General features: G+C 44.8%; 1 protein-coding gene across 1 annotated transcript in view; it reads left to right on the plus strand.

Moving 5' to 3' along the window:
• Positions 1–11,707, plus strand: part of TENM2 (teneurin transmembrane protein 2) — a 1,056,669-nt gene that overhangs the window by 945,355 nt on the left and 99,607 nt on the right. Inside the window, exon 14 of the mRNA XM_010863352.1 lies at positions 8,513–8,723. Within this exon, the coding sequence (XP_010861654.1) occupies positions 8,513–8,723 (211 nt within the window). The remainder of the gene's footprint in view (positions 1–8,512; positions 8,724–11,707) is intronic.

Raw genomic sequence — 11,707 nt, forward strand, 5'->3', positions numbered from 1 at the left:
ACCCCCCCAAAAAAGAAAACTAGACACACATTTCAAGTTCATTGCCATAAGATTTCTACCATCCCTCACCTCCCATCCCCATGCATATGGAGTCGACCAGATGCCCCAGTAGCTTCAGGGTAAACCAGAATCACATTAAAAAGAGGTTTTACTTGGATCATATCACTGCCTTCAGTGGCAGTGCCTGGGTTTTCCTAGGCAGTCTTTGCTTTCTTTCCCACATCCATCCTGAAGACCAGGAAAGCCAGCAAAGGAGCTCTTAGTGGGGGCCTCCATTCTGCCAGGTCTCTGATTGGACATGATGGATCTTCCACTGCTAAGTTATAAGAAAAGCTGGAAGGTGCTTTGGGGGCAAGGATCCCAGGCCTTGGAATTCAGAGACTGACAAAAAGAGTTGACAGGAAGCAAGAGGAACACTTCCAACAGGCCTTCCAGAAGGAATGCAAATACAATTTTACTTCTTGCAATGTTTGAGAATGGCGGGGGCCCCATGGGGGGAGAGGCGAGATGCCTGCCGAACGATGGGCCATCAGGCAGCCAGGGTATTAATGGCAGGTGAAACCTTCCAAATGAGCACCCTGTCAGCCAATCTATTGCTTTAAAAGGTTGGCAGTGCGGGAGACCTAACAGAGGCAATGAAGAACTAATCTCATATTGCCAGGTTAAATCAAGTCAGCCTTGCCTGTGCCTTTCACTTCTTAGTTACATCAAGCTGGAATACTTTCAATTATCCCTCACTTCCAACTTGTCAGCAGGCATTGGGTAAAATGCAAATAGAAGAGTGCCCTTCCCTGGTGGAGAGCAGGAAATATCATTAAAAACAGCCTCAACCGTTTATTGAGCTCTTCCTCTGTGTTTAGTGCAGTACCTTCATCTTCTCATTTCACATGGACCATCTTATAAGCATCTCCCTGATCTTCAGTGACATAGGTGCTATTAAGTCCACTCTGTAGTTGGGAACACCGAGTCACAGGAGGTCACTCACCATAGCTAATGAATGATAGATAGATCAGGTTTTAAAACCAGACCATTCTGACTCTAAAGCCTATTTGTTTAACTAGGATAGGAGCCCAGTGCTGCCCTGGACAGTGGTTCCCTGAGCTTTGGAGTACCTGCCTTAAAATTTTATAAGTGCTGTCCCAGTGGTAGAGACTGGCCAGGATCAGCAATGCAGTGCCCTCACCTGGACTAGGGCCCTCAGGAGCCCTGGGTCCTATTTCTTCCTTTCACGCGCTCTCTGACCCTCTCCCCCTCCTCACCTTCACCCCCACGCATGTACGGTTGACCAGATACCCTGAGATGTTTGGAGATTTGCATTTCTGAGTTATCTCAAGGTCCAACACCCAGCCTGAATACCAGAGAGCAGATTGGTGAGTCAGTTGCTCCTGCTGGCTGAAGGAGTGTTTCTTCTGCAAGTTTATGTAAGATCAGACTGCCAGAATAGTGCTGATATGCTGATCTGGATAACTCAGGTTGTTTACCCAGATATAGGCCTGGTAGGAAAATATTAGCCAGGGACCCCATACACTTTCAGCACATCCTATAAGAGCTCACCTTAAAACAAAATAACTCCCAAGGCAAGTCAAATCCTGTGGTCGCTGTATTTCTTTTTTCATTCAAGAACCCCTTTATGTGTCTGGCTAGAATTCAGGAGCCTTTGGCCTCTGCCAGCCTGCAGTGGAGCCTGCTCTCCAGTACCCCTCCTTGCTCCCTCTTCGTGTCCATCACAAAGAGCCCACAGCACAGGTCTCCTTCTTGCCCCAACTTGTCACCTCCTTCCTTCTCACCACTGCTTCATTCATTCCCCCCACCTCTCCATTATTCAGGTGATCTCAAAAACTGCCCTAGGATTTATTGGGTTTACTACCTGGATTCCATGTTTTTTTTTTTGGGGGGGGGGGGGATGAGAATGTGACAAGTACTGTACTCTGTATGGGAAACAGACCTATATGATGCCAAGAAGACTCAAAAAGAAGAGAAGTAGAAATTACTTGGAAGCATGTAGTAGGTTACTTGGATAGGAAATGGCTACCCACTCTGGTATTCTTGCCTGGGAAATCCCATGGATAGAGGAGCCTGGCAGGCTATTGTCCATGGGGTTGCAAAGAGTCAGACACAATTTAGCAACTAAACAGCAACCGCAGTAGGTTACTAGGTGCTCTTATTTAATCCTCCCAATGCTCCTGTGAGGTCGTCATCATTAGCAGCAGCAGCAGCATCACCATTATCATCATCATCATGCCTACTTTGTACTTAAGGAAGACAAGGCACAGGGAGGGTGATTATTTTGCCCAAAGTCAATCTGTTGGCAAATACATAAAGTACATAATCTTAAATATACACCTTGATGAATTTTTATTGACATAATCACTTGTGTGGTCAAGTGAATAAGATAATCTAGAAAATTCCAAGAACCTGAAAGGTCCCCTATATTCTTTTCCAGGCAATACCTCCCCATAAAGGTGACTACAATTTCTAACGTTTCTACTATAAGTCATGAACTTTGCCTGTTCTTGAACATCTGATAAATGAAAGACTATGTAGTCTTGAAAGCCAGTGTTTTAACCAGTCCATCCTACTGAATGGGAAAGGTAGATTTGATGGTTGGTGGTCCCTCTCATCAATCCATGATCTGGAAAAACTTGGGCTCATTTTTCATGAGCTGCCGACGAGTTCCCAACCCCGTGCTGCCTACAGACACTGGCAGAGTTTATCCGTGGCACCTGAAGTGAATTGTGAGAGTTGATTTGTGCCACCCTGTCACAAAATAAAACTGAGAAAAGTAAATTTGGATCTTCCTCTGAAGCCTTTAATACCCACAAAAGCCAGAGAGTTCATGCAGGTCGTTGAGGGAGTCACTTGCTTACCAAGCTGCAAGGAACAACAGGCACCAAGAACAGACCCAAATGCCTCCATCCGGATTCTCCCAAAGCTGCCCAGTTTACAAAGATCAGAGAGGAAATGAAATAACCCTCGTCTCATTCCTGGAGACTTCACTTTCCTACAGGAGTGATGCATGGACTCGGGCAGCCTTCCCCGGACAGAAGAGAGGTGCATGTTTCAGCCAGCTTGGAAATACTCACTTGTTTGCTACAGCTTCTCTGTTTACCCGTGGCCCCTGTCCCCCGAGAGTAGCATCACTGTTGAGTATTCAGTGAAGGTTTTGAGGTTAAATGTCTGGACTGTTGAGGAACTCCTTAAAAAGCCTTACGGAACAAACGAGGCAGGAGCTAGAAACAGCTGGCACCAGCCTGCAGCCCACCCAGGTGTGCCACCTTGTACCAGTGGTAAACAGCTGGAGGGGGGCTCAAGTCTCCCAGGTAAACAGTGTGGTCCTTAGCAGCCTGCATATCAGACAGTGAATTCCCAGGCATCTTGTTTCTCATGTTGATTCCTTTTTCAGATGTTCATTTCAACCAGCCAGACTCTTCCTCAGCTGTAGGGCAGACAAGCCTTCAGAAGTGATTAAATCTCGCTGCGGCTCATGCCTTCCCGGCTTAATGAGTGTCCACTGCCCTGTCTTCAGGCTCCCTTTGGGAAGGAAGCATCTCCTCCTTCCGATGATGAAGACAGTGAGTGGTGATCTCATGGGTTGCCTCTTTCTGCTTTTTCTCAAGAGCTGCTTCTTGACCACTCGAAGAATTTACTTAGCTTCTCCGAGCCTCAGTTCCAACTCTAGGATGGGTGTTGTTCTGAGTACTTGCTACACCAGGTGCTCTTCCAAGTCCTGAATATGGAATAACTGCTTTCATCCTCCCAACAGTGCTTGTCATCATCTTCTTCTTTTTGTGGCTAAGAAAGCTGAGGCACAGAGCACTTAATTGCCCACGGTCACCAGATGGGTACTAGCTGCTCTGAGATTCAAACCCAGACACCCCAATCCAGAGTCTGCAGCTTAAGGGTTCTATTTTTCTGCTTTGTAGGATTGCCATAAGGATATAAATCACGAATATATGTAAATCCTGTACAACCTATAGCATTTAGTATTACCATCAATTATTAACTTATCCCTATTTGAAAACATAGCATTCTTGCCCAACTGCAACCTACCCATGAATCACTCTAATCAGGGGACATTCGTTTCATTTATTTCTTTATATCCCATTTTTATCCACTGAAAAAGTGGAAAACTTCAGGGAGTTTCTGGTTATAGTAATTCCTATCATTCAACACATACTGTATTGGTCAGTCCCTAAGCCGTGTCTAAGTCTGCAGCCCCATGGACCATAGCATGTCCTGTCCTTCAGTATCTCCTGGAGTTTGCTCCAGCTCATATCCATTGAGTCCGTGATGCTATCCAACCACCTCATCCTCTGTCGATGTATACTGTATGCCCGACTGATATTATATCTGTCCATTCCCCATCATATGACCCTATGATATATGCATTGTTATCACTCAGTTTTAAAGGCAAAGAAATTGAGTTTCAGCCAGGAAAACTTTGATTTTAAACTTTTAAACTTTTTCTTTCTAAGCTGACACAGCCAGGGACTAGAGGAATTCACAGTCCAGGTTCTTACCTCCATGTAGACACTGTGTAGACTTTTGGCTTCTTATCGTGAGAATGCCAATCCAAAGCTTTCCATTTAGCATTAACTTGATTTTAGTGTCACGTTGCCAGAACTGTTATGCAAGATTCTCTCTGATTTTCTTTGTCAAAAGCAATACAAAGAATGCCTCACCTACCGTTCTCAGAAAATTTCTCCCTGTCCATATTTCTCTGAAATGGCCATTCCCATTAGCATATGATGTCTGTGCGTGGCATACAGCCAGAACTTTTCTTTAGTGTGTTTTCTAACAGAAAGCACCTAGTTAATGCTCTGCAGCCGCATCTTGCAGAGTGGAGTAAATAAGAATGTTTATGAAGCGGACGTAGGACCCCGCTGTGAGCTGATGGGGAAGGCCTGGGTCAAACTTTCCCATAACCGCTGAGTCAGAACGGGGCCCTTTTTGAAGACTCTGCAAACCTCTCTCACCAGGAGAAAGCCAAGCAGACAAACAAATAAGTAGGCGGATAAATAAAAAAATAAATCATCCAATGTCATGCAGGGGCCGAGCCGCTTTTGCGCCCCTGTTGAATGGAGACGTCGGCAGCCTCTCAGGTCCTGAACTGGCAATTCAGAACAGTTTGATTGCCTGCTTGATTGTTTGCGAGATAACTGCAAGATTGTCAGTGACAGGGTAATTTACTGAAGATTGCCATGTCAGACTCCATGCGAGGGGCTTGCTGGCATAAAGATGCGCTTCTTGTGACTGACAGGCCGCGGGGAGATTGGAGTGCCAATTTCAAGTTCACAGTGTCGTCTGCAAGTGTTTGGCGGCTGCAGCCCATAATCACAAAACATGATGAGGTCATTACAGGCGTAACGTATGCTCACACTTAATAACGGCTAGAACCCCAAATGCATAATGTCTGGAGCAGGTAAATGTAAATATGTAGGAGGACATCATTTATATCCTTTTTATTTTAAGCATTTGCCATCTGCTATTGCTGATGTGTTTGTAGGACATCTCCTGCTGCCAGACGGACCCTTGAATAAAAAGCCCAGAGTCAACAAAAACAGTGAGGAAATTTGAGGTCCACACTTTTGAAGCAGTCACAGATCCGGAAGGAGTAGCCGACTCGAGGGGGTTGGGAGAGGAATCTTAACAGAAAAGACTGTCTTAAGTTATTATTTGATCCCGACGTGAGGCCCTCAAGCTGGCTGTACAGAGTGGGTGGTAGAGGGTTGAGGGTGGGGGGGTCACATTCCCAGCTTCGGGAGGAAAAGGCCACCAGAGACGGATGGAACTCCTAATGGGAAGAGGCCGGTGGCCTTAAAGAAATCTATAGTGCTAATAACAGTGGGTTTCTTCTACCTGAGAACTTTCTGCAGCGGCTGAATGAAGCACTGCCAACATATCTCAGCAGGATATTTTTAAATCCAAAGCAGGCATTCTGTGGTAGATTCCTTCTGTCTAGTGAGGGCAGTCCATGGAAGGCAATGTTACAGGAAGAATACTTGGCTTTTTTATCCTATTCTCCTTTCATATTCTACCGAGGGCTCTGGGAGCCCTTGGCTGATGTAAAATGGTACCTTGGCATCATTCTGCTGCTGAGATATGAGTCTCCAACACCGTTTCTTAGGTCTGAGGTTTGCGGGACTCTTGAGGGGGTGGGTACCCAATTCAGCCAGCACGTCGGACAGAGGTACTCATAGCCATGACTCTGAAAGTCTCTAAATTTTAAGTGTGCGTGCCTGCTCACCCTCCTGTGTCTGCACTTCCAGGAAATTTTGTAAATCTAAACGTGTTACGAGACACCCGAGCAACATTTGCCCATGTGGAAAATGAGAGGCTAGTTTTAGTAATTTAAAGCCGAGCAGAACACACAACCTCCTAATTTGTTTGTTTGCTAAAAAGAAAGTAATGCATTAAAATCATTGTACACTAATTGCTAAATTACAGTGGAACTTGGGTGAAATTATATATTTCAATTTCATTGGCAGAACCAAACGTAAAGGGTAATGCCAAAAAATTACATTGTAGTGAATTTAAAGCACACAGCCAGGCCTCTGATTCAGTGCTTCAGTTCAAGTGTTCATCAAGTCACAGCCCGGGATTGGAGTGCATGTTTTTATGATGCTAATTATGGCCCCCAAATGCCTCGCTATCAAATCAAGGAGGTGTAAGCAAGTTACTCTCCAAGCTCCTACACTGTGTATTCAATCAACTCCCAGCAGAGTGAAGAAGGACTAGCTAACTAATCCATTCTAATAGGAATCCCAAGGCATAAACACTGCCCTAAACATTCCCATCCCCATTCCTAATAGACATGTGGAGAATGGGAAACAGTCATTTATTCATTCAACAAACATTTGTTGGGTCCTGATTCCACGTTGGCACTAAGCAAAGCAAGAATATAAAAATGAATGTGACACTGTTCTTCTTTTCAAAAAGCTCGTTTTCCAGACAGAAAGGCAAGCAGTCAGAGATAGATAATTCTAGTACAAGGAAGTTAGCGTGAACAATGGTTTCTAATATTTCCGGTGCATTAGAATCATGTGAGGATCATGTTTAAAATGCAGATTCCAGGACCTACTCCTGGAGGCTCTGCCTGGGGAGGTCTGGGGTAGGCTCCTGATTCTCCCTGTGGGATTTTGATGTAGAACCATTCTCTGAGAACCTCAGATTCAGGGATACACAGAACAAGAATACCTCCCTTAGCCATGGACATCATCAGGAAGGCTTCCTGGAGGAGGCCACACCTAGTGTGGATCTTAAAGGATGCGTCATATCCATTTCCTCCTCTATACTGTCAGCTCCTTTAGGACAGACACCATCATTCTTTGTTCCCTGTTTTATTTTCAGAACATAAATAGCACTCAAGTATTTATTGAAGCGTAGATGACTAGGAGGGCTTCCCTGGTGGCGCAGATAGTAAAGAACCCGCCTGCAATGTGGGAGACCTGGGTTCAGTCCCTGGGTTGCGAAGATCCCCTGGAGGAGGGCATGGCAACCCATTCCAGTATTCTTGCCTGGAGAATCCCATGGACAGAGGAGCCTGGCAGGCTACAGTCCATGGGGTCACAAAGAGTCAGACATGACTGAGCAACTAAACACAGATGACTCAGGAACGGGTGAAGGAGCGGGAATCTAGGCAAGTAAATCAGAATGTTCGGAGTCCTGCAGCTATGGTGAAGGCAGCTCCAGAAGCAATTGGGTAAACTAATTTCTTAGTTTGTGGATGCTCATGCCAAAGCCATATCTCCACATTTTCTGGAAAATGTCATTCATCACCCCCTGGTGCTCCCACTAATCAGCACTACCCTCCCTGGCTTAGAGAAAGTGGGGATGGAATGCTTTTCTCCACTGAAGCAGGATTTAAGGAATCCCATGCATTTTGGTGACTTGCATACCCATTAACATGGGTCCCTGAAATCTAGCAACAGGTAATTTTTTTGTGCTATGTTGTTTAAAAGCAAAGTGTTAGTTTTTATTGCCAACCGCCCAAATAATACGTGTTCGTAATAGAAAAAGTAGAAATACAAAAGTTTTAATACAAGATAGAAAAAGAAAGAGACACACTAATCTACTACCTGGGGATAACCATTTGTCAACATTCTCAACAACTTTCTTTCAGTCTTTAATTTATATTGGAAATATACTAGGCTTGTTGTGGGAAACCTGCCAGGTCAGGCCTTTGGGAAGGGTCGAAGCTGGTGGGCACAAAGATGTTAACATCTCAAGGACTTCCCTGGTGGTCCAGTGGTCAAGAATCTGCCTTGCAATTATCCTTTACCACTGGATCCCACATGTTGTAGAGCAACTAAAGCCACGTGCAGCGCTACTGAGCCCTGTGCCACAGCTAGAGAGTCTGCTGGCTACAGTGAAAGAAACGAAGATCCCCGTGCTACAGCTGAGATCCAGTGCAGTCAAATTAATTAATTAATTTTTTAAAAGGTGCTAGCGTCTCAGAGCAGCTTTGGGCCGTAAAATCTGCTGAGCCCTGGCTTTGTCTCTGCCCTTCCAGATGGCCTGGTGGACTGCCTGGACCCTGACTGCTGTCTGCAGTCAGCCTGTCAGAATAGCCTGCTCTGCCGAGGGTCCCGGGACCCCCTAGACATCATTCAGCAGGGCCAGACAGACTCACCTGCCGTGAAGTCCTTCTACGACCGCATCAAGCTCCTGGCTGGCAAAGACAGCACCCACATCATTCCTGGAGACAACCCCTTCAACAGCAGGTAGGTGCCCTTCTGTCCCTGCAGGTGGCTGAAGTCACTGCTTCCCTTCCTGTCTGAGCAGGAGGAAGTGCTCCTGGCTTTTCTGTGGGATTTGACCCCCTGCGGCGCAGAACCTGCTGGAGACCCGTTAACTGCCTGCTTTCTAGATCATTTTGATGATCTATTATTTTATGACGTTATTGTTATTCTAAATCTCCCTGATTGTGACTTCTGTTTGATCATCACTGAAATATCTCATTCTTTAGAGTATTTTTTAATTTAGTTATTTTTCATTGGAAGGATAATTGCTTTATGGTATTGTATTGGTTTCTATCAAACATCGACATGAATCAACCATAGGCTTTTAAAGCAGCTGTAAACTCAATAACACAAGTTATCATTTGTGGCGTCTTAGAGTCAGGATGATGCCAGTTGCTAGAATTTATTGAGCACCTATGATGAGCTAGAGACCTTATGTGTATAGATTGGCTCTCATCCTCATAGCCACCCCACCCCCAATGATTGTATCTGCTAATTCCTTACTTGGTGTTAGGTGTTGTGCCTGGGCATTTCCCCTTCTCATTCCAAAATGGCGGCGGCAGAGTGGATTCTCTTGAATTTACATTTGCTCTCGGTTGCTAATTTGAGGCTTGTGAGTGTTCTGGGGCAAATTCTGGATTTATTTTGTAGACAGCTTGGCCCCTCCTCTCCCACCAGGACAGATTAGAGCTGTACCCTGGAGAAGAAAGCAAAGAGACGCGTTGGCCTTGAGATGCCCGCCCTCCTAGTCGGTGTCTTCTAGGCGCTGGTTTTGATGCTGAGGCTGGAAGGAGGCAAGGAGAGGTGGCAGTGTTGTCCTCTTCAGGCCTGCCTGCACATCTCTGTTCTCACTCTGGGTCAGTCTGGATCCAGATAACAGTGGTGTCAGCAGATGTGACGATGGCGAATGTGACCTTCTTGGGAATGCCCTGCCCCATATTTGTGCTCCTTCTCATGGAGAAATAAGAACTGGGAACCTCTAGAAACTTGTCCCCATCCCCTTATCCCTCTGACAGCCCTCATCATGCCATCTTTCTCTTAGTTTTCTTCCCCCTCACTTAGGTCTGGGCAGACCCTGAAGTAACTCAGGAAATATGCTGTTTAAGCAGGCTTCCAACTAGAGAAGGATTATACAGTGGAAGTGAGAAATAGATTTAAGGGACTAGATCTGATAGATAGAGTGCCTGATGAACTACAGACGGAGGTTCGTAACGTTGTACAAGAGGCAGGGATCAAGAGCATCCCCATGGACCACTCCAGCGTTCTTGCCTGGAGAATCCCAGGGACGGGGGAGCCTGATGGGCTGCCGTCTATGGGGTCGCATAGAGTCGGACACGACTGAAGCAACTTAGCAGCAATAAAAGGTCATAATAAACTTTGTGAATGAAACAATTACAAGCATTGAACTCAATTTGTATGGAAAAGTTACAGCATTGAGTAAGGCTGTGTAAGTTAGGCTTAGTCCTAAGCTTAATAAAAAGTCTAAAATTTTTTATTTGGGAAGTCTGCAAACACAAAACTAGTGCTTTCCCTATGTATTATTCACCCAGCTTCAACATTTAGCAACATCTTTTCAATTCTGTTTCATCTATGTCTTCTACTGTTTTATTTTTTTAATTACTAGAATATATTTTAAAACAAACCTAAGAGCTGTATCATGTAATCTGTAAATATGTTGTTATGCATCTCTGATAGACTTTTTAAATTTTTTTTTCAGGTAATTACAGATTGAGAGGATGTTACCCACCCCCCTCCAAAAAAAAAAAAATGTTTTACCAGGGAGGTTACTGGTAGCATCTCAAATAACTAATATCAAACCCAAGAAAATGACATTGGTACAATCCACAGAGCTTATCCAGATTTCACCTTTGTGTGTGTGTGTAATTCTATATATTATGTTGTGTAAATTCACAGTCAAAATATCGAACATTGGGGAGCAGGCAGGGATAAACTGGGAGGTTGGAGTTGACATACGGACTACTACAGATAAAAAAGAGGACTTCCCTGGTGGTATAGTGGATAAGAATTCACCTGCCAACGCAGAGGACGTGGGTTTGGTCCCTGGTCTGGGAAGTATCCACAGGCAGAGGAGCGACTAAGCCCATGTGCCAGAACAAGAGTAGCCTGAGCTCTGGAGCATGCACGCCCCAACTGCTGAGCCCACGTGCTGCAGCTGCTGAACCCTGAGCACCCAGAGCCTGTGCTCTGCGACGAGAAGCCGCGGCAATGAGAAGCTCATGCACAGCAAGGAAGATAGCCCCCGCTCGCCGTAACTAGAGAAATCCTGCATGCAGCGACGAAGACCCAGTGAAACCAAAAAAAAAAAAAAAATCACCATCAAAGTTATAGATAACTAGTAAGGACCTACTCTATAGCACAGGGAACTCTACTCAATACAGTGACCTATATGAGAAAAGAATCTAAAAAAGTGGAGATATGTATATGTATAACCGATTCACTTTGTTGTATAGCAGAAACTAACATGACATTGTAAATCAACTTGCCCCAATAAAGTTTTTTTAAAAATTCAAAAAAAAAAAAGACCATCCCCATGGAAAAGAAATGCAAAAAAGCAAAATGGCTGTCTGGGGAGGCCTTACAAATAGCTGTGAAAAGAAGAGAAGTGAAAAGCAAAGGTGAAAAGGCAAGATATAAACATCTGAATGTGGAGTTCCACAGAATAGCAAGAAGAGATAAGAAAGCCTTCCTCAGCGATCAGTGCAAAGAAACAGAGGAAAACAACAGAATGGGAAAGACTAGAGATCTCTTCAAGAAAATTAGAGATACCAAGGGAACATTTCATGCAAAGATGGGCTTGATAAAGGACAGAAATGGTATGGACCTAACAGAAGCAGAAGATATTAAAAAGAGGTGGCAAGAATACACAGAAGAACTGTACAAAAAAGATCTTCACAACCCAGATAATCACAATGGTGTGATCACTGACCTAGAGCCAGACATCCTGG

The sequence above is a fragment of the Bison bison genome, unplaced genomic scaffold (assembly GCF_000754665.1).
Source record: "Bison bison bison isolate TAMUID 2011002044 unplaced genomic scaffold, Bison_UMD1.0 scf7180017864490, whole genome shotgun sequence".
In the NCBI taxonomy this organism is placed as follows: Eukaryota; Metazoa; Chordata; class Mammalia; order Artiodactyla; family Bovidae; genus Bison; species Bison bison.